At 37.7% G+C, this 23214-nt stretch overlaps 2 protein-coding genes across 3 annotated transcripts; one reads left to right on the forward strand and one right to left on the reverse strand.

Moving 5' to 3' along the window:
* The first annotated feature begins 5486 nt into the window (after positions 1-5486).
* Positions 5487-15870, forward strand: LOC144629987 (glycine receptor subunit alpha-2-like). Its single transcript, XM_078488251.1, has 10 exons — positions 5487-5624; positions 8382-8515; positions 8804-8871; positions 9451-9677; positions 10611-10693; positions 11082-11216; positions 11515-11579; positions 11820-11969; positions 12706-12858; positions 13537-15870. Exons 1-10 carry the CDS (start codon positions 5545-5547, stop codon positions 13822-13824), a joined length of 1383 nt encoding a protein of 460 aa, XP_078344377.1. The 5' UTR covers positions 5487-5544; the 3' UTR covers positions 13825-15870.
* Positions 15863-22075, reverse strand: LOC144629998 (ADP-ribosyl cyclase/cyclic ADP-ribose hydrolase-like). Of its 2 annotated transcripts, none has more exons than XM_078488264.1 (9): positions 21656-22075; positions 21421-21563; positions 18943-19643; positions 18523-18611; positions 18313-18430; positions 17561-17658; positions 17350-17442; positions 16963-17049; positions 15863-16406 (listed from the first exon to the last, which is right to left on the reverse strand). In XM_078488264.1, the coding sequence occupies exons 2-9, from the start codon at positions 21482-21484 to the stop codon at positions 16322-16324; spliced, it is 1335 nt and encodes a 444-aa protein (XP_078344390.1). In that variant the 5' UTR covers positions 21485-21563; positions 21656-22075; the 3' UTR covers positions 15863-16321. The 2 variants fall into 2 exon arrangements, with proteins under 2 accessions (XP_078344390.1, XP_078344397.1); XM_078488271.1 differs by having other exon boundaries at positions 21652-22075.
* Between the last annotated feature and the right edge of the window lie 1139 nt (positions 22076-23214).

Genomic DNA, 23214 nt, shown 5'->3' on the forward strand with positions numbered 1-23214 from the left:
ACAGATCTTGATTATGGCGAGATTCTTAGGGACTGAAATGTGAACTCATTTTTTATAAGGCGTCGCCCACAGCGTCGCCTTTGTCACTGCTTAAAATTTTCGTCAGATTCAATTTCGAGGAGAGCACACGATTTTTGGGCGTCAAATGAGTACAAGAAGTCGAACTGTCATAAACTCTAGTCGACTCCCTATTTCGTTTGATCTAGTCTGAACGCAAACGTCGCAGGGTGAAATGGCTGGCGAAAAACAATGTCGTTGAATAAAATTACGAATTCAGTTGTGTGTTTCTCCTCAAACAGTTTTCTTCTGATTAACAGCAAACTGAGGAAGTGGTCCAGCACAATGGCTACATGGTAAGACAACAAGATTAATTTATCTTTTTAGTTTGAAAGGCAGATCATGAAGTTTAGCTGCATATTTTTTTGCCTTACAGTGCGATGGCTGTGGAATAAGTCCGATATCTGGCACAAGATGGCACTGTAATGACTGCTCAAAGGATGCTAGTGTTGATTTCTGTACCGAGTGTGCCGAAAGGTTAGTATATGCATAGGCAATAAGCTGTTGTTGTTGCATGAAGTTGTGGGTACTTTTTTTTTTCTTTCTATATCAGGAAAGTAATGCTGGGAAGCGTGGGCTGTCTTACAACACAACAACATCTTAAATTTGAGAGAGCTATTTTTTCAGCCTTTTATCCTGAACACTTCATTTTTCACGCTATGATATATTTGAGTTCCCATTGCTTTTTCAAAAGTAGCCGGCGAATGCGGCCATATCTCTCAGCTCCGGGCCTTTGGCATTTCGAGCTAGATAGCTCTCTCTCGCGCGAAACGCCAAACCGGCTTGGTGCGATGGGAGGAGGTTGTTATTCGATAGGCTATTTTAATGGTCTTCTTAATTACTGTGGGATCAGCTGGAACTTATAAATAGAAATTCCACGTTCTTTGTGGACGGCGACTATCTTGGACTCAGTGGAAGCAGCACGAGTGCTGTTTTTAACTACCTGGATACTAATTTCCTGCCCTCTGCCAGCCAGCACAGGAAAAAATCGCTCATTTTCTAAATATTGTGTTAAAGTAGTTAGATCTGGCCAATCGTAACAAACGTTAACAACGCACTGGACCAATCACAACTCGCGGAAAAAACTTGGTGCCAAGCGCGGGAGAACCGCGCTCAAAACAAGTCACATGGTTAGGTTTAAATTCTATTTGGTTAGTGATACAGTATGCTTGCTCTGATTATTTTGAGGAATTTGTAGGCGTTTTCTGGACCAATCGTAGAGCTCATTAAATTAGTATTGGTAATCAAATGGTGACGAGTGAAATTAGGAAATAATTTCACGCGCGTTTTCTCAAAATGCTTATAATTTCCCTCGCCTAAAGGCTCGGGGAATTATTAGCATTTTGACAAAATGGAAGTGAAATTATTTCCTTATTTTACGAGCATACCACTTGATTACATTTTAATATCATAGCTGACAAATTACGCTTGCAATAGTAGGTTTTTGACTGGTATATTGCATCGCGAAATCCAAGCTTTGAAATGGCCGCGGAAAGCATACATTTTGCTCAAGTTCGCAAGTTTTTTAGTCTTTGAAGAAAACCTTTCAGAGATTCCTTTTTGCTGTTGACAAAAAGTTTCAAAGATGAATCAACTGTCAATTATTTCTCACATTATGACTGTAGTTCGTCTTGAATGAACTGAAAACGGTACATGTGTAAAACGCTCAAAATTCCGCTCTATGCCATTTATGTAATTGGCTCAAGTCTAGAAGTCGTTTTGATGTTTTGAAATATAAAATATCATCGAAAGTTTTATTACATGGCCAAGGCTAGCTGGCAAAGATGAAAATAAAGAGAAAATGTACAAAGTTGAAGCTTCAAAACATCTTTTATTACGGACGCCATCTTGCCGCTAACTACATTGCCATGGCAATTTTATAATTTCACATCTGAAGTTATAAATTAACGTTAAAATTTCGCGCTAAAATTAAGGAGTAATTTGTCACCTATGATATTACTTAGAAAATTTTCCGTTTCAAGTATATACCATACAGCGCAATGTATTGTAAAGTGTGTTTTACAGCTATGGCCAAAGTAGTTGAAACGCTTGCAAAGAAACGACACAAATGTAATTATTCGCTACTATGTACTTGGCTAATTATGAAAAGAACTTTTTGATTATTAGATCGCCCCTTCGCCCTCTTTTTGTTGCACCGTTAATGAAGTCTTGTAAAATGCTGTTTTGTTTCAAAATCTTGACACGGCAAGAGGGAAGGAATGGTGAATTTTCAAAAGCGTGCCCACACTATTGTCCTCGACTGTAGGTTATTCCAATACTGCAACTTTATCCTACCATATTACAGTCGCATTTATTTTTTTTTTCATTTTCCGTTGTGAAGCTGAGCCAAACAGTAAAAAAAGGAGAATATCTAACAATAAACCAAATCTGAAGCGGTTGAAAAGCTTCAGGAACGTTAACTGACATGTGATTTGTATTAATATTACGGGCCGCCACGTGTTGATGTTTCCCCATCAATTCTCTGAATGTTATGACTGCTGTTCTTAACAGGATGTGTCAAACTTTAAATTATGATGTGTAATCATGGCTTGTCACACAGAAGAACGTTGGCAGAGGAACCCACCACTGTTTTCAAGGAGCTAAGTCACAGGCGAGACATCTTAAAAAATGTGGCAGACGTTTTTAAGTGTTTCGTCCGTGATTGGTCTCAATCTTCCCCCAAATGTAACCGTCGTTGATTTTTTATTTTTTTTTTACAGCGTTGATGTTTACCTCTCCAGAAATTTTATTTTTCCAGGTTTTCTCTCTAAATTTTTCTAGATCCCAGAAGATATACTTTACACTATTAAGACTATATACGTTATGAGAAATTTTAAGAATAAATTGAATTAAAAATAAATTTTTACCTGGAGAAAATTGCCGTTCACTTCCAAACTAAGACTTAGTACTCACTAGCACCATTAGGATCATACAAATTATAAACGTGAGCCAGCTTAGCACCCAGGCGCTCCCTTCCCACTTAGTTGCATTGGATTGGGCGCGAAATGTTATGACCTCACCGAATGACATCTCCGGCCGGTACGTTAACCCGTCCCAAGCTCTTATGTGTACCTCGCGTTTGCCCGAAAAGGACGTGAACTCCAAGGGACTAAGCTGAACGTAAACTTCTTATGTTTCAGTGGGAACGGTCGTCTTAAAAAGCAACATACTTATATAGAAGAGAATTCTGGTTGTTATAGTCCTATGAAGTCATCTTGCAAATGACCGGTTGGCCCATTTGTTTCGCACAGACCAAAGAAAAACAAAGTTGGCAATTTCTTTGCTAAATCCAGACCTTTGTTTTTATTTTTTGTCACTGGGACATAACTTGTTATGTATGTCGACTGCATAAATAATAAATTATTTCGTGCTTTAGTTTCCCTGCCCCGCCCTGTTATCCCAAAACAACGCACAACATTATCACGTCGAAGAACCGAGAACGATTTAAGTACGTCACTTTTATTTAATTTATAGACGTAAGGGAGTTTGTTGAGGGTAAGTCTTACGCATATAACACACATTTCGGAACTCTTGACCATTTTGACTGTGAAAATAATACTTAATAAATGACTGTTTTTGTGGGTAAAGGAGAATTTAGTTTGTTTTAGAATTTAAGGCAGTGAATGCATCTGGGTGAGTTCAACTTAAGGGCGCGTTCGTTTGGGATCAATCCGGAAAACGATAATTAAAATAATGCGAGTTAGCGTTCCGTTTCTTCTCATACCGGTATACTTCGATTTCCATTCCGGCTATTCTGCTCCCAGGACCAGAATAGCCGTTATATATTCCGGAATATCAAGAGAAAAAACGAACGCGCCCTAACAGAAATTCAGATCTACTACAGGAAAGATTAACAAATCTAGATCAGAAATATTTTAAATCCATAAACAACCACAACTGACTCCAGTTCTTATTCATTATTTATAGCTTCCCCTCTACCTGAAGCCGCGAAACACACTGGTCTGAACTACTACAGTTTTCTGTTTCAACAAGCAGTTTTCCTGATTAGATCGATCGAGCCCAACGCAGTGTTTTCAACATTTCAAATGTTTTTCTGCGATTTCGTTTTTAATACTGAAAAGTTTTGTTCTTTTTCGGATTTTAATTAGCAGCGGCGCCTAAAGGGCACGTTTGTCTCACACTCGCATCATCGCGTCCCCTTTCGCACCGGTGCCCCGAAAAGACAATACGATTCGCTGCGGGTAATCCTGTGTTGGCTTTCAGTTGCAACGTAAACACAAGGTGCTTCACAGTTTCAATTTTAAATGACTTGCTGTCTAGCTTTCCGTAGCTTTGTTTGTGATCTTTAGCCACCAACAGGCTTGCGTGTCCTATCGGGCCTGTTTTCATTTCTTATCAAAAAAGAAGATCAATTAGCATCTACATAGCAAATTTTTTACATTTTATTTTTCCCCTCTCGAACTTTTATAATTAAAAATTTCTAAGAGTTTTGAGGGAGGCTAGCTGCGTGATTTTATTTGCTTCTGAAGAAAAACGTATTTTGTCGTCAACTGAAAAACACCTGATATATCTTTACCTTTAAGAGATACAATGCTAGCTTGCGAGCAATTATAGCATGACAGCCATTTTGTTTACACTGTTTTGCCAATTTGTATTTTATCAAGTTCGCATCAAACTCACTCGTAACAGTATATTTTTAAAACACGCTTATCTTTAAACATTTAAGAAATTTTGTTTCTATTTCAGTTCGTCAATTTTGCAGCCATGCAAATTACTTATCTTTAGTCAAATACAACAAAAGAATATGTGTTAGCACTCCGCTCGTATCAGCCTATCAATATAATTTTTTTCAAGTTTTTCAATCTTTAATGCCGAGAAAACACAGTACCCAAGAAAACTGTGATTTTTAGGCTTCGCGTTGAATGAAATACATCAATACATCATAACGATGATCTTTTAGTTTGGCCAGTGATCGCTACCAATAATTTTAAAACTCCTCATCAAGGCTGCAACAGATGTTTTTTGGGGGTAATAATTTTCTTTTGAAGCTAAAATTATCTGATTCACGAAAAATCGAATCATCTCGTTGTTAACCGTTTCTCTTGGGTTGAACATGTTGAATAAAAATAATTATAACGAGTATTGACTTGTAAGCTAATAAAAAATTTCTGTTTTTTGAAATCAGAAGAAATTTAAAAAAAGAAGAATAAAAACCTTGTGCTAAAAAGGACTGTTTTCTATTTTAGCTTTGGTCCATTTTCAGTTCGCTCTTTCATTTGGTCACATTAAAAACCAGTTTGTCATATTTTGTTCAAGTGTGACAGCATTGTTTTTGTTTCCCAGTCTTCGAATTCTGCGCGTTGCATTCAATTTACTTGCTTCGAATTGGCTCAGCGAACCCATTTGAATGTTGATTCATAACTTTCGCACAGCACACCTGTCCGTAACTTAAATATGCATAAAATCCCTTGAGCGACTTCATTTTATGCGGGGAACGCCTTGTTTGAAGACGACGGAGCTGCAAAGATGGTGCCGCTATTTCTTACAGTCCTGTTTTTACTGGAAAATCACGCGTTTGCAGTTGATGTGAATGCGAACTTAACCACGTAAGTTATAAAATGCTTTTCTCTATACAAGAATGTTGGTCGCTCACAAGTGATTCTTACGCCCTTTAGCTATTCGACTTAAAAAATGCCTCTTGGCACAAATTTTGATTTTATGACAGTCTTCATGTCCAAATATAACGAAATCAAAGTTATTTGAGCTATTTATTGACTCTCGTGTTTGGTAACAATGTTATATTTACAAAGGAACTAGCACACGAGAGCGTTACACTCATGCACGGATTAAGTTCGGTTCCTTTACAATATATATATTTTTTTCACTTCGTTTGTTTACATCGGTGTCTTTTGGTCAGTGCGGAAATGATGCGATATTTTGCACAGATAACTTGTCTCGATTTCTTTTTGCAGCATTTTAATCAAAGGTTCACATTTATATTTTCGGAGAACTTATTTTAACATTTGCCATGTAATGAATCAAATTTGACGCAGTGGTCATCACTGGGATTAGTAGGCTGTTTTAGCGTGTAAGATCAATATACGACTGACGGAAACGACTTTGAAGATTTACATGGAGTCAATAACAAAGAAATTGCGGCTATAACCTCAGAATTTCTTAACCGGGTGGCCTCGACTTTTATCGCCTTAATTAAACTGAGCGAAATATATAGCCGGCACCCTATCGTTCGATACAATTCCTTTTAAAAATTGATTTCTCTTTTCGGTGAGTCTTTGGAATTGATCTCGGTTGTGAAAACACCCCAACTTAGTCATGCTGTTAAAAGTGACTTAACTCGAGAAGGGTAGAGAATTATTTCAATGTTGGGGTTGTAATAATATCGGGAACAATTGTGTTTTTTCTTGCGTGCCGAAAGAAGCCTTTGCAAAGCTCCACGGGGGTCAATTCGCTTCATATTCAATTCTTGGTTTGTTTTTGAATATCTTTCAGAAAAATTTATGTCGGACCCTTTTTGTGTACAATAGAAACTCTTGCTTTTACTGCCGATGTTTTCATTTTAGAGAAAAATATTGAATAAAGGAAAAAGAAAATTGATGTCGGCGAACAGTTATTCGGCAAAACAATTTTGGTGTTTTTCAAAAATGGTTGAAAAATAAAACCGATGCGATGCTTTACGGGCACTGTTGCATTTAAAAATAAAATATAATCGAAAACCAATTTTATTTTTTCTTTTGTGATAAAAGATAAATTATCTGAATTATCCTTGAGCTTAACTTTTTTTGATTAACATAATTGAGATTCTTAGAGCCCGTCAATATTTAACATCCTACAAGCGAGTTTAAAAACGTAAGCCGCCTATATTACTGCTTTGCAAAAGTCTAAATAAAAATCGATGGTTCGAGGCTTAGATCTGATGTACCAAAATAGTATAGTCTTATTTAAATTTAAAAACCTGTTTTGAACTTAAATCCCAAGGCGAAATGAGTGGTTACTCTTAATTAGCAGCTGGGATATTTGTGATCTATTGTGTTCATAGATATGGAGTTTTTTTCACATCTTTGTTCTGTTAAACCAATGACATTTAGAAGTGTTAATTTTGTCCATAAATTGAATCACATTTAGTTTCAATTCTTAATTCTATATTGTTTTTCGTATCGTCGAACTTTTATTGACCTTCACATTGTGATTTCGTACCAATTAGTGTAGGCTACGAAACGCATATTTCACCTCAAAGTCCCATTTTTTCCAGTGACAATTTTTAATTTTGTTCTTTTCTAATGGAAATCTTGTACTCAGAAAACAAAACCACACATTTTGAATTGTAATTGCAAACAATAAAATATACAGTGTACTACAAAAAATTATGCGGACTGGAGAAATTTAGGAATGCCTAGAAGAATAATTGTAAACTAGACGAAAATCAGAAGCGAAAATCAGAAGTGAATAAAGAATTATCTTAAAATCACCCGATCTTCGAATTATCTAGGATAGGATGTCTAGAATACACTTTCCTTTAAAAAAACAGCAAAAATAGATTTGTTTTAATTGCTAAAAGCGAGAACAAATGTACTCAATATCAATACAAAAATAATATTTACTCTAAACAAATCCAATTTCAGTTAATTTACTTCTGCAAAATGCTTCGAATTCGGTCTTGTTTAAATAGCATTTCAGACTTTTTGGAGCCATCATTGTTGTTCGATGGATTTAAAACTCTGACACCGAACGCACCTCGGCATGAATGTCTTAATCTAATTAACTTTCTTAAAAAGAGATAAGAATATTTAAAAAAATCATTTTAAGTAATAAAATTAAATTCGAATTGGCGGCATCTGAGAATTTTTACCCGTCTTCGCAGTAACCAACACAAAACAGGGGGTACATTATAAAAAGATTAAAATCAGTTTTCATTTTTTTTTCTGAATGTAATGCGAAAATAATCTACGAGCGTCGTTTGCTTTCCTTTTTTGAGAAAAACACTCAGATCGCTTTCAGCCTAGTGAGTCAAACAAGCATCAGGTAAGTATTATACCAACTGACAAACATACCACGTGATGCAGCGTTAATTCTGATGACGTGATACACATTTTTCGCGCCTTTTCTACGGAAGCCTTCGCATCTGTGCAAAAAATGATCGTAACACGAGCAATGGGGTCAAGTTATTCATATTGAAGAACTGTATGTGTCGCTATCTGTCGTCCGAATATTGGCTAAGATCGTGTCATTCAGTTCGGTCAGTGTTTTTGCTATGGTCGTATATACTCTTTGCTGTGTTTCTTTTTTGGCTAATTTGGTTAAAAAAGACTAACGCATTAATGTCACTTTTATACCTTATTCTGCAGCCCTGCGCCTAAGCCCTCTACCAAACCACCTCAACAGCTGTCAACACCAGTCTCATCCGGGGATATCAATGTTACTGCGCTGATAGACAATCTTCTCATTGGTTATGACAAGAGACTTCGTCCCAACTTCGGAGGTGAGGAAAACATCTTTGCGTCATAAGAGTGCGTGACACATTCGCTTGTTACTCCTGGTTATTTAGGTCGTTTTACAAGTTAATTTCCCTTGCTTATAGTCACCTTCGCTTGTAAGTCGTCACGCAGAGAGTCTGGAGACACGTTGCGTGACGTCCCAAACAAGGATGAAGGTTGTGAAGGCCACTGCTTTGCAAGACTATTTCAGCTTTTTCAATTAAGAGATTATATGCATGTAACCTCTTTCACTCCTGAGTAACGAAAGAAAATGATATTTTTCCTTGTTCCAGGTCCCCCGGTTGGTGTGTCTGTCACCGTATTTATCGAATTTATTGGAGACATCGACGAAATTAACATGGTATGATTGTTTCCTTTTTTTGAGTTGGTCCATAAAATCAGTTCTGAAACGTTTCCTGCCAAAGTTTTTATTCGTTGAAACCAATAGGAGGAAATTCTATTTTTCACACAGGCAATTAAATTTACCAGCGCGTTCATCAATTTATACCTGAAAATCCTCGAAATTTCGATTAAAAGGGAGGTTGAAAAGTGACAATTCCAGAATTTTGTTCTTCGACCAGGGTGGTACGAACTGTTCATTTATCCCGTTTTCAGTCTCTCGTATCTTCACAACTTAAGTTCGCCTTGTGATAAAAACACTTTATTCATGTTGTAATGAACAACGCTGCTTTTAAATTAAGTTAGTCTCAGTAGCACGACTCTTTAGATTAACTTTCTATGTCGATTTTAAGGTACAAAAAGCGTCTTTTTTGAAAATAAAATGAGCCAGACCTTGAAAACTTCCAACAAATGTTTGCATTCTCAGATTGTGGTTGAAATGCAAGAGAGATGTATCATTGACGAACTTAAGAGTAATAAACGAACCCCCATATCACCTAATTCACTGCTCAACATGGTGTATAATTATACTTTACAACAGGAATTTACTACAATCATGTACTTCCGACAATACTGGAAAGACGAGCGTTTGAAATACAATCATACAGGATACAAGAAGAGACTCGCTTTCAACCCTGAGATGCTCAAGTTCATCTGGGTACCAGACACACATTTCCCTGGTCTTAAGGACGGGCTTAAGCACGATATTACAGACGCCAATGAGGTCATTCGATTGTGGCCTGATGGGAGCGTGTTGTACAGCATGAGGTTGGTTAATTAACAATTATTGCACGAGCGCGCGTTGGATATGAGATGGTAGATAGCCAACGAGACGTGTAGCGCCGAGTTGGCTATAACGATGTCATATCCAACAAGCGCAAGTGGAATAATTGTTTTATTAAAAACGCACAAAAAATTGCAATATTTGAACTCCCCAGCTATTTTCTTTGATGCGTATTGGGGGAGCAGGGATGGCGCAGTGGTGAGAGCGCTCGCCTCCCACCAATGTGGCCCGGGTTCGATTCCCGGACCCGGCGTCATATGTGGGTTGAGTTTGTTGTTGGTTCTCGTCCTTGCTCCGAGGGTTTTTCTCCAGGTTCTCCGGTTTTCCTCCCTCCACAAAAACCGACACCTCTAAATTCCAATTCGATAGGGAATCCGAGGGCCACAGGTTTGTCAGTCGAAAGACTGTTATGTGCAACCCTCGTTAAACAAAGTTGATTTATTTATTTATTTATTATTTATTTATCGGCTGCCAAATCCTGTGAAAAACATAACTTGTTTCCGATTTCCCAGTTAACATTTGGGTCGCATCGTTTATGGTTTTATGATTTCCGAAGATCAACGTTTCTTCAATCAGTTGTATACAAGAGTTACAATAGGTGTTGTGTGACGGATCTAATCATTTCTGCCTTTATATTCACGCAACTCACTTACATTTTTTGTCACACTAGTGACCTTATGTTTACTCTAGATCAATTTTACAAGAGCTGAAATAATCATTTTTCCCTTACAATAATATCATATCATTGTGCAATAAGACGTATACAAATAAATGGAAAACATCGGCGTTAAAAAAGGCGGGTAAATTTGCAGTAATGTGGCAATTGTAACTTATTAAAAAAAATCAGACGTTTTTGAAATCCGCGAGTTATCCACAGCACCCCTTTGCTTAACAATTCTGCTTTTCGTCTTTTCAAGGCTTAAAGTAACATCCCAGTGCCCTATGAATCTGAGGTACTTCCCGATGGATAAACAGAAATGCAATCTTAACATGGAAGCTTGTAAGTAAATGTCAATTTCCTGATTACGACCTACATCTGTGACTATTGGCCATTTCGGAGTTGCGCAGGAAACTGGGGCCTGCTCCACATTTTGACCAATCCATGAACTGACACCACCCCTTGAAACGGTGAGATTGGTCATTTGATATCGGTCGCTTAATGCTTTTAGGATAAACAGAGACCAAGTTATGGGCTTTAAGACAATTCTAAAATTCTCTTTTTTCTTTCGAGTCGAACCTATGGTGGAGTACGCTAATTAAAAAACTTGCTTTAGTCAAGTTAGCATTGTTAGCCATCGACAAACGCTTGACGAGTTTTGAAATTAACTTTATGTAGTTCAATCGTTGTATTTCAATTAGAGTGACAATGTCGATTTTTTGTTATTTAGTCAGTTACGATGACAAAGAGTTGACCCTCAACTGGCACAAAGACAATCCTTTGGCAGTGTCAGACAAAATTCAGATTCCCAGCTACACTTTGACTGACACAAAGCATTATACTTCATCTGAGGACTTCACAACTGGTATGGATTTGAACCTTGAATTTAAACTGTTAAATTTCTTGTGCCCCCTTATTTGGCAGTTTTGATCCTCAGTAACAAGAAGGACAGATAAAACCTGCCCACTAATTCCCCGCCTTTCTCAATAACTCTGGTTTGTTATCAAAATAATAGAAAGGAAAAGCAAAAAAAAAAGAAAAGAAAAACTATTGTGATTAGTATTTTAGTTTCAGCGTTCTGATTATTTTAAACTTACGAATAAATTATGTTTCTGTGCCAAGGACGGTACTCATTACTCAGTTGATTTGATTTGACTCCATAGGAAGTTACTCTTTGCTGACCATTGAATTCAATTTGACTCGCCGACTGGGATTCCATATGATTCAGGTAGGATTCTACGAATAAGATTTCTCTCTTTCCAAACAATGGCTGCGTTCTCCTTTTCAACTGTAGAGAGTATCTAAAAGCGTTTTCAAGTATGCACATGAATGTTTTGGGGAAAAAAATAGAAGAAAATTATATAACAGAAGTACGAATTTCTTCAACTGTGAAGCAACTTTCTATTTTATCCTGCGTATTCCAGATTGCACAGAACTTTATCTTACTTCAAGATGTATTATGTTGCAGATTTACTTGCCGTGCTATCTGATCGTGGTATTGGCCTGGGTCAGTTTCTGGGTGGACCGTGAACAAACAGCTGCCAGGATTGCCATGGGAATTACCACTGTACTCACCATGGCAACGCTGATTGGTAGTGCCAGGACCTCTTTGCCGAAGGTACGATGATCAGATTCAAACCGTTATCTTCTGATGTAAAGGTTGCATAAACTACTGAATTTGTTACGCTTAAAATTCAAAGAAATATGCCGTTGTAGATGTAGGTACGCAATGGACACATGTTGTTGATGTGAAGATGCGGCTTTGTATCCTTAGTCAATCAATTAATAAATAAATAAATCAATCAATCAATCAATCAATCAATCAAACAATCAATAAAATTTAGTGCGCCCTGTATGTATAAGGCGCCCAACAACATATTTCTTAAACAGTGGAAAATAATATATTTCTGGTAAATCATCACTGGAGTACTCGAAACGGTTACCAATCTTATAAATCACATTCGCACGCGTCATTGGAACACACTGAAAGTTATCACGCCTAATTGTTATATCTAATTCAGCCCATCGTGTTACGTGGCAACCTCTCTGAAGACAACAGGCTCAGTTGATTTTCATAAACGCTATTCCGACCAAAAGTTGTAATAGATTTTTGTAGTTTTCAAGTTTTATAATTTATGCTATGATTGACGGAAATGCAGCCCTCACTCTGCAGTAATGCCCAATTCCCACTTTTTTTTCTCATCGGTGGATGATAAAGTAATATTTCTAACCACTTTCATCAGTTTTTTTTTTAAAACTGATGAAAGTGGTCAGAAAATGTTTTTTTATGATAGCTATTGTTGCCTGGAATACCAAGAATATACCTAATCAAACTCGTTTTCTTTGTAACTCAGGTGTCGTACGTCAAATCCCTGGAATGGTTTCTTATGATGTGCTTCCTGTTCGTGTTTTCCGCCATTTTGGAATATGCCTTCGTGTCGTATTTGGTGTTTAAGCACCGTGAGGAAGAGCGAAACAAGGTCGCCTTGAGAAAGAAGTATGACGAGGTAAGAAAATAACAAAATGAAAAGAATCAGTGAATAAATTACAATGCCAAGAACAGGAACTATGCCAGTCAAAAAACTTGCCAACGTTTCAAAAATAAAATAAAAAAATATGTCAAGTTTGTGAAAGATAAACAAAATTCAGCAAGTCGCGAGCGTGAGACAGGAAAAATCTGAGTCCCCGACGTGAATTGAACCGATGTCCTCCCAAACACCGAGCGGGCGCTCTAACCACTGAGCTTCGAGAACTCATGGTACACGTGAGCAAGGTCATTTTACTCCGTTCATATGTGACACGCATCCTGCATACTGCTAGGATCGGCAGTGTCTATAGCGCCCTGTGTGGTGTTAAATAAAGAAAGATGGTACATTCTAAGCTCGGTTAATGAAATGTGAAATAAGAAATATTCAGCATGTAGCGACTGTGGGACAAAGAAAATCTGGAAAATCTGAGTTCCCTACTAGAATTGAACCCATGACCTTTCAAACACCGGGCGGGCGCTCTATCCACTGAGCTACGAGAACTCATGGTGAGCAAAGCCATTCTATTTGGTTCATATGTGACACGCGTCCTGCAATTTTGTTGTCCTTAAGCTCGAAGTTTGTCGTAACTGTCCTGGAGTTTTTAAGATAATTATTCCCTACCTAGCTTATGTCCCTGACGTTTTTTTATTATTTCAGGAGAACGCCTGCGAAGCAGCAGAGGGAACTGTCGACAATGACAAAACACCCCCGTCACCAGGTAGCCGCCCCTCGTCAGGACAGGAGGCGGTCTGGATCCCAGGGAAACAGCAAGTGGAGACTGTGGCAAAGCCAGGCAGATGCCGAGGCTCAAAGAAAACTCAGGAAGAGGACCACTTTGTCAAGATCCTCAATACCGTGGAATTCTTCTCCAGGTTGCTGTTTCCGGTGGTGTTTATCTTCCTGAATGTCGCCTACTGGCTCGTCTCCGGTGGATTTCTGGAATAGAAGTTACAGGACCTAAAGTCTTATGTATTGGTGACGCGGATACATATTTAGCTGTTGCAATAACTTTGCGGAAATGGTCTGTTTTACTGAGCGTTCGCACTGAGAAGTTGTCGTAATTAAGTGGGTTATTGTTCCTGAATGGTATAGGTTCTTTATTTTCAGTGGTATTTTGATAAGTTGGTAAATTGATTCAACCTTTGTTGAGTGATTTGCTAGTTGACTCCCGGTATGTGCTTCGCCATTTGATTTGAAGGAATTCGTTGCTTTGCAAGTAAAACCGCTGGGCAAATGTTAAGTTTTAGAAAAAAAAGCTGTATAGTATTTGCTAATTTTTTGATAGAAATACGTTTTAGCAGTTCTATCTGAGATCAATTACACTCTTCAACCTTAAATTCTAAGATTCATTTATTCCAGAATTGTGTTCGTTTTGCATATTTTTAGTTACGAAAACAGAAAACTCGTAGAATAAGCCCGTAAGAACTGAATAGTTAGGTTAGATTTCGAGTCTTCTTAAACTCCATTCAGAATGACAGGAGTGTTTCGGATGAATCGGGTTTTGTAAACATAAAGCTGTCGTCTTAAAACTAGAAACGTAACGAGCCGGGTAAAAAGTCGTCATACATGCTGTGTTTTTATAGTCTCATGCAAAACATCAAGCCACCCACTTACTGCGTCCGTTACACATTCAGCTGCAAAAACATTTACCTTTATGTAAGTTCTTTATGTAAGTTTTATTTTAAGTTTATGCCCATATAGTGCTCTGTAATGTCTAAAAGGGTCAAACGTTTGGCGTTCTCCAGTTTTAAGTTTTCAGACATAACAAAATTATTTAGAAGGAGATATTTCAATCTTTGGATTAAACTAGCCTTAAAATTCGAAATTTTGTCTTCTTGGAATAGGAAGACAAATCGAACTACTCTCTTGCCTATTAGTAATATTCCAGAGCATTTAGCCTTATAATAGTACTGTGCCAATTAAGTATTGTATTTATGTTTAAGGATCGATTGACTGATGCATTTTATGTATATGATATATACCCGTTAAAGTCAAGGATCCTTCTACATCGACACTAAGTCAAGCAGTTGACAAAAAAGGACTAAATTTTCAGATGGGGTCGAAAGCACGAAGGCGTTTTTTAATCATTGGGTGCTGTCTTTTCTTATCACACTCTTTGCAGAATGTTTTTGCAATTGTACGTTACCGTTGATGGTTTGATCAATTCGTAGACCAGTAGATGCTTAAAGAATTGGTAACTAGCTTTTAACGGATTAAGACTAAGTTACCCGTCTATTCAATTGGGTAAATGATGAGCACCCCAGATTTCTTTGAAAATTAACCAAACTCTGTTTTATTAGTCAACTGTTTGGAATTTCACGTTTTTCTGTGTTCTGCAAACGATTAATCGTCATCAATGTCTCTTATGGGGGGTCTTACAAACTGAGTAGGCTCGGGCAAAGTGAGTTCCAGTCTCCGATGACGAATCCGACATTCTGCGTTGAAGTCCATAATTCATACGATCTTTACTAAAGGATTTATATTTATTATTGCGCTTTCGAAATTGGGCAAAGTACTTGCCCTATCAGTATATAATCGTCAGCTTATTTCTATCATAATCTAATTCTGTACATTATGCCTATGACGTCGCTTATTCTAGGCCATTTCTAGCACACTTGAAAGGACGTCTATTTAATGCGCCAGAGATGCGGCTTATACACGTTCTTTGTTAGCCACGTGACCAGGGTAAACCAGCGTGTCTAGAGTATTGCGAGAAGAAATAAAGTGGCAATGTACACTGCACTTAGCCCGAATGTAGTTAGAGGTAATTCTTAACATAAAAACCGAGCACATCAAACTTAAAAACAGTTAAAACTTATTTCTAATGTATGGGAGTTGTATCACTCCAGTATGTTCTATTTGTGCCTTTGCAGTTTCAAGAATTGTTGATCAAGCATAATAATAGGCGCATATGGGTAGCTGATTAATAGATTTACCTAACAAGCATTTATAGTAAATATGTTACATGAAAATAAAGCTGATAAAATGTTACAGTGTCTTTATTGTCATGCAAGATCATTTAAAAATAGTACAAACCCGATAGGTGGACCTTATCACAAAAATTCTTCTTTACACAAGCCAACTTCAAACTACCCGTTGTTGCAATTAATGGCAAATGATTGCATAATTACAGTAGGCACTGGGTCCCTGGGACAACTTGGATTTTCTACTGTGGCCACGCAGTCGACAGAAGGAATACCGCTCCAATGGCTGGCAAATCCACGCAATCCGACCACTAGTTCCCACATCAGTAACCCAGCAACTCTAAGTATATGCACTCGATTAGACTAAAAAAAACGATGGTGAAGAGAAAAGAAAAACTCCCTCTATTGCTCGTGGCTATTGTATTGGATTTGGAGCTCTTCACTTCTCTTTCTGACCCCTGCATTCCCGTTGTCATCTTGTGTTTTTCTTTTCTCCTGTCCCACTACTTGTGTTCATTTCATAATAACCTGTCTTGATCAGAAATCTTGAAAAGGCACAAGGGATCTCCCGGATTGTCCAAACACAAAAGATGGCGAATAAAGCTAAAGTGAAGAGAAAAAAATGATAAAAAAATTAGCTGCTAGTGTGTTTCATGTTCACATTCTGGTTTACTTGTAGCTTCTATAGTTTTACACGAACAGTAAAAATAGAGTTAAACTAATTTAATGATGGGTATAAATCTCCAAAGTGTTCAGGCAAGGATTGTAAAGTACATAAGTCGGTACAGGATGGTTTCGCTTAGCTCGGTTGTCGTTAAAACAGCTCGTTATTAACCGAGTGGCCTGGGCAAGATTTTGGAAGCCGATATCAGAGGGGTAAATTTGTTACCCTCATGTCGTGGCAAGTGTCACGCTTTGAATGAATTTCTTTGAGATTCTTGTCTTAAAACCGATGTGTAGCTGTTGGAATTAAAATCAGCCACGACAACATCACCACCAATACAACTACCGCCACCATCACCGCCTTCGCCGTCAGCACTACCACCAACACCAACATTGACATCACCATCAGGAACAGCACCACCACCGTACCACCGTGAACAACAACAACAAAAGCAGCAGCAGCAACAACAACAACAACAATGTGGAATTTACTTACTAGGGATTATCGAAGCATGTTGTCTTTAGACCCCTTGCCTTGGCTCGATTCTGCAACTCCAGTACAGTTAGGCTATCACATCTTTCCCTAAAATAAAAGAATGGGGACGTCTCAGAAGTTATGAATATGGAATGAAGGTTTTCATTTATTGTTTTCATCTTTTTGCTATCTATGGAAATTTCTCGTTATATGACGTACAATAAATAATACACGATGCGGAATAAACGAACACAATGCACGATGCGCAACAAGCTAGTGATACGCTATGTCGCACAGGTCCTGAGCTTCGCCTGATAGTAGGAGCTAGTGAATTAGACCCTAGCTAAAACTGAGAGAATGCATGAAAAGAACGAGCGTTGTTCGTAGACGCGATTATATATTACTTACAGAGATTTATGATGAAGAGTATGACCCACAAGAATCCTGAACTCTTTTACTTCTTTTATTGGAAGACTTGATAATTGGTTCTCCGCTAAATAACTGTGGAATGTAAAAGAGTAATCAAATTTAAGAAAAATAATGATAAACGTTATGTAGTAAATAGTTTTATGAAAAAAAATACATCTTAACATTTCAGTTTTAATCAATGTTACCTGACCTATCATCCATGAACGATGGAAATATCTGCTTGTCTACAAAGTGCTGTCTTGTGCCGTTCAACATGACGTGGACAACGCCTCTTGCTCGCTTAGCCAGCTAATGAAAAACAATAAAAATTGTATTTAATAAATATCACAAGACATAGCCTGGTAAGTTGAAAGAAGAAGTTAACTGGACGACAACCAAGAAAAGCGTTAACGTGACTCACAAATGGCTCTTCAGTTGCACTTCCAATCTTCGATCAAGCTCAATTGTCAAAGCATCCTATTATTCTCAATCGACCACCTTTTCAATTTTAAGTAAAAAATAAAAGCTAAACTGCGCGTGGAAAGGATCATCTTAAAATTAGCAAAGACTTGTGCTTACATTGTGGCTGGAATATAATTTACATTTATATACTCGCGCTTGCATGGTATAAGCAAGATAAAACAGCACTCCCAGATCGGGATGAACTGAATAAAATAGCGGACGTTCTACGATCCTCTTAAAGCAGACGGAAAAGGAATATCTAGCGAGTGTTATGTGGCGTTTCGGAAGTGTCTCTTAAGAATCCTGCATAAAACCGGAACGCAAAAAAGAGATAGCATCATATCATGTCATTAAGAAGCACAATGACAAAGAATGAACAACGAAGCAGGTATAAAGTGATCACTGATGTGACCTTTTTCACCAATTTGTCTTCCAAACTGAGGGAACCGCTCCACTTAGTAGACTCAGTAGACAAAAATAGACTTTAGTGATGTGACTCACTTTTGCCGCTGCCAGACCCCAGAAAGCTCTCTGTTTGCTGCATTCATATGGACACTCCTTGTAGTCGATTCCAGGCTCTTTCTTGCTGCCACACCACCGCAGACCGTTCATCACAAACCTAGGATAAGTTAACACAATTTAGTACTCTTTAGAGAACTCATCAACGAAATGTTTCTTTTTTAACAGTGGTGTGTAATTATAACTCCTTACCCTGCCAGTGTATCCTCTAATGTGGTAAATCTGTCATACAGTCTGGAGTACGCATGCGTAAGTTCTCTTGTCCCAGACCAAAACAAAACCTTGAAACAAGTAAAACAGTTATTTCCAACAACTATTAATAGCAAATATAATCTAGTGTGTTTGCTTTAGTTAGAAAAAAAAAACACGAACTTGAAGCATGGAAATTCTGTTGTCATGTAATCAAATTTATGTTTAATTTCTTCTTGAATAGCGTAATGGAACGTTTTATACGGGGTATTACGAAGCATTTTGAGAGAGATGTACTGTGGAAAAATTCAAAAAAATGTTCCTTCATACGTGATCAAAACGTATTAGATGAGAAAAACTGACTGGAATGGACAGCATGTGACATAATTCATTTTATGTATGTCAGAGAAATAAAAGGTTTACCCTGTCGTTAAGCGGCATTTCATCATACATGTTGAAGAAAGGAGTGTAATCCCCAGTTGTGACGTCACATGGCCCTTTAAACTCAAAGCTCTTTGAAAATGCTTTCCACAACCTCTGACAATCCACTTTCGACGGATTTTCAAGATATTTTCCTTTATTCGCAACAAAATCCCAACAACGTCCAACGAATATTTCTTTAAGGTGTTTGGTCGTGCCTTCAACTGGTTTGAACATCCATTGATTCTTGTCCTTGTTAAGTCTTTGGTCATAGTATTCTTGAATTTTTCCCTCGACAAATTTTACGTCTTCGTCAACATTGTTCCATAAACTTGCTCCTGGCGGTAACTTGTTCCTTAAGCCAGCATTTTGCATCAAGTTGTAATTTTTAGCCACTGTAGGCCCGTAAAACGACCTTAGTGCTACACTGCCAATAGGATTCTTCTTCCATGAATTATCATAGAGTTTCCTTCGCCAGTAATTTTGCTTGGCATAATAAGATGGTTGATTGAGGGCCATTTGATATGCACGACCCGCTAAGAGCTTAAGATCCAGACCCCTTTTATTGTTATTGTTTGTAGACGTTGTCCAGTCATGACCAGATAGTTTTGTAACTGGAGAAATGTTCCTCTTTTGTTCGATTTGGGATCTCACTGTACGAAAGCCCCAAGTTCGTTGGTCACGATTAAAATTCTGTCTAGCATCTAATAAAGAAAAAAATAATGAATGAATAGTGGAATTTTGATGCACAGTTGTAATAAAAGAAATTAAGGACTGGTCTTCTTGCTAAACTAGGTAAAGTCTGCTTCGAGCCTAGTGGCTCATACAGGCCGGAGCTTATCCCGGTTTCTGTAGCATTACGCAACTGAGAGTATTGATACTCCCCCCTGGATGGGATGCTAGTCCATCGCAGGGTTACCCCCCAGCAGTAAATTCGCCGGTACCCATTTATACACCTGGGTGGAGAGAGGCACTGTGAGAGTAAAGTGTCTTGCCCAAGAACACAACGCAGCGCCCCGGCCAGGCCTCGAACCTAGGCCGTTCGACTCGGAGGCGAGCGCGCTAACCGTTAGACCACCGCGCCTCCCACTCTTGCTAAACTAAGGAGGCAAGAAATAAGTTCTTTAGCTCCCCAAAATGACATGGTCTGATAGCCCTGATCAGTTTCTATAAGATAACAACAGTAAAGAAAACAGAAGATTTAAGAAAGATGTACAAAAACTGAACATTAAAAAGATGTAAGAAGATTTAAGAAGATTAAGAAGATAGAAATCAGAAGATTTAAGAGTAATTCGAACTTCAGATTCTCAGTTACGTAAAAAATGGATAAATAAATGAATAATAAAAACGAGAACTTGCAGATACAAATGTTTTCGCTCGACGTAGTCCTTGCCGTGCACTCGTTAGAGTGAAGCTGTAGTTTTTTTTACCGTTCATGGTCTAGAGATGGAAATCTTGCGAACAAACTTTAAGTAAAACACCCGCATACCCATAGATAAGCTTAGATAGCAGAAATCGATGAACGCATGGACCTGTCTTAAGGTGGATTTCCACTGACGCGTAAATTTTTACGTGGGGGAAAAAATTAGAGAAAATGTATGAACGACGTGCGTAAACATTTACGCAAGTCGTTCATACATTGTCTCTAAATTTTTTACGCACGTAAAAATTTACGCGTCAGTGGAAATCCACCTTTAGTCAAGAGAAATTGCGATGCAATTTACGTGATAAATGGTCAATAGAATTAGTAGGCCGGAGGCGTACATTTTCTATTTATACACAAGCGATTGCATTTAACCGATTTTATTGATCAGGCCCCAGGGTCGATAACGATATCCACCGGATAAATCATCCGGTGGATAGCGTTATCCACCCTTTGAACAACTGGGCCAGAATGATGTTTAGACCTACACGGTTGACTGGCAATCGTTATTTCAGCACATGAGCTACTGTTATGATCATGAACGGATCAAGAATCGTAACGTTAATGCATGGGTCGAAGAACCAAGACATAGGATTGAATTTCCTCCCAGTATGGTACCAAACAATTGCAAGTATTTTGTATATTTCCCAATGAAACCCTGGCGAAACGTACCAACAGGTTAAATTGGCATAACATAAATCGATGTGAAGCTCTTCACCCTGTTTGCTCATGATCAGCGTTTAGCATTCTTTTTTGTTTACTAAAGCTTGCAAACCCATTTGAAACTCTATTGAATTTAAGTTGGATTCCTTCTATCAGAGAAGATGAACTTAATGATAAATAGAAAGAAATGCTTTGATCGACCAGCAAGCCCATTTTGTAAACTTTAAGACCGCCCACTGATAAACTGGTGAACCCAAGGACTGCACACTGTTGTTTTGAATTTCCATGAGCAAGCTTCTACCAATTGAATTGCTCAGAGGTTATTATTTGGTAAGATTTTCCTGTAATAAGAGCCAAGCAAACACTTTTTTAAATGACAAGAAAAGGTGACATACCTGTACGGATGAGACAAGACTGTAATACGATGAGTAAAGCGGATAAAGTTGCCAATAAGGACATCACTGCGAACGATTTATCTAACACCCAACACAACTGTTGTTAGAAAATGGTTGGAATCGTCTTGAAGATGGCGTGCTGCCTTAAATACAAAACAGAATACGTTGCAATACTTCACAATGAATATATTGAAAACGGTAAATACGTTCGATGTAGGATAACTTTCTTACTGACTTCTGAGAGCTTAGAGAACTTTGTCACGTCACATTCTGTTTCTTGCGAAAAACCGCTACAGTTTTCGCGGTATGTAGGTTTCGTTTTACTGTAGTAAGTGGTTCTTTCTACGTGTTATTCTTTACAAATTCGATATATTAATTGAAAATTGCTTTAAGCGAAGTTATTTGTCCCGCGGTATTGTTATGTGGAGTCACAATAGATCAGTGAACGGGTACCTGCAAATGGAACAGGTCAGAGAAACCAACGATGATGGGTCTTACAGGGGACTGATTAACGACAGGAAAAATACTATTTTCTATCATGTAGACTAAACATATTCTTACAAAATTTCATGCAAATAAAACTGATTTCCTTTCTTAACTGAGGCAACCATATACAGTCAAGAATTTGCTGTAAATAGCCAAGGTAATATATAATAAATGTCTCAAAATATCCATCCTTCGTCGTGATTATGAAAGCAGAATTGATTTCACCCAAAGAGATACTGGCAAACCAAACGAAAGAATAGTTATATACTCTTTATAAAGAAACGTCGGTAGATCAGAGTCCTAAAATACTCGTTAAAAAACAGTAGCGTCAGTCTACATGTAGGTTTCAGATAATAAAGGGCTCTTAATAGATCGCGAGTTTTGATTGGTCAATTATATTTCGTTTAAAAATACAGCTTTACAAATAAGAGTCAGTATCTCTAATACAATAGTTATACAAAACGAATATCAGCGAAATAGAAAATAGCCAGCAATCTGCTGGTAGGTCGAAAAATCAAAATAGTTTAAAAGATAATAGTTCAGTTTGGATATCACTGATGGAAATGTTGATGTATATTAATAAGCAATCTATCACAACTTTGCTATTAGATTACCAAAAAAAACTGAAAGACCAGGCCGGATGGACTTCTTTTCTTAGGAATTTTTTTCAGTTTAACACAGAAAATGCCGAGTGGATCAAACACAAAAGGGAATACAGGGCTCAAAGTTTAGAGGAATAAATTTCAAATCAATCAATCAATCAATCAATTTATTGATGTCATGGCGCGGGATGAGGTTGCCCTCTATATCCGAGCCAGAGGCTCATGTTAAAAGCGCATGACAATAATTAACATACATTATAAAAACAATAGAAACTAGTATAAGTAAAAAATAATAAAAATAATTAAAAATATAAAAATAGCTAGATTACAATATCTTATGAGTAAAAAAAATTAAATTAAAATGTAAAAATGCTTTAACCCACCCACACTTAATCAGTCGGGGGAACAAGTGCCAGTTGATGGCGACATCACTTCTCCGAGAAGTGACTGAGCCCGCGGTTTTCGTCCCAGAAGTTGCTAAGTAACATGACTTATTTGTACGCGCGACGGCTTTCGGAGTACTCGTGAGCGCTCGCGCTAGTCTTTGATTGGATGAAATAATTCGGTAATTCTTCGAGTGCTTGAACGAAGATTTGCCAAAACTGGCACTTATTCCCCCGACTGAAATGTTACACCCGGAATTAAAAACTTGAAAAATGATAATTATGCTAAGTTGCTAAAATCTATGAAATACAATAGTTACATT

This window comes from Oculina patagonica, chromosome 1 (assembly GCF_052425735.1).
Source record: "Oculina patagonica isolate OP01 chromosome 1, crgOcupat, whole genome shotgun sequence".
In the NCBI taxonomy this organism is placed as follows: Eukaryota; Metazoa; Cnidaria; class Anthozoa; order Scleractinia; family Oculinidae; genus Oculina; species Oculina patagonica.

What these genes read in the sequence shown, in the direction of transcription:
- LOC144629987 (XM_078488251.1), top strand. Translation starts at nt 5,545, where the DNA reads ATGGTGCCGCTATTTCTTACAGTCCTGTTTTTACTGGAAAATCACGCG. An exon ending in ACATCGACGAAATTAACATG is followed by an intron (nt 8,872 to 9,450) that starts GTATGATTGTTT and finishes ACTTTACAACAG; the next exon opens with GAATTTACTACAATCATGTA. An exon ending in TGAGAAAGAAGTATGACGAG is followed by an intron (nt 12,859 to 13,536) that starts GTAAGAAAATAA and finishes TTATTATTTCAG; the next exon opens with GAGAACGCCTGCGAAGCAGC.
- LOC144629998 (XM_078488264.1), bottom strand. Translation starts at nt 21,484, where the DNA reads ATGTCCTTATTGGCAACTTTATCCGCTTTACTCATCGTATTACAGTCT. An exon ending in CCATCGTTCATGGATGATAG is followed by an intron (nt 17,443 to 17,560) that starts GTCAGGTAACAT and finishes TACATTCCACAG; the next exon opens with TTATTTAGCGGAGAACCAAT. An exon ending in ACTCTTCATCATAAATCTCT is followed by an intron (nt 17,050 to 17,349) that starts GTAAGTAATATA and finishes CTTTTATTTTAG; the next exon opens with GGAAAGATGTGATAGCCTAA.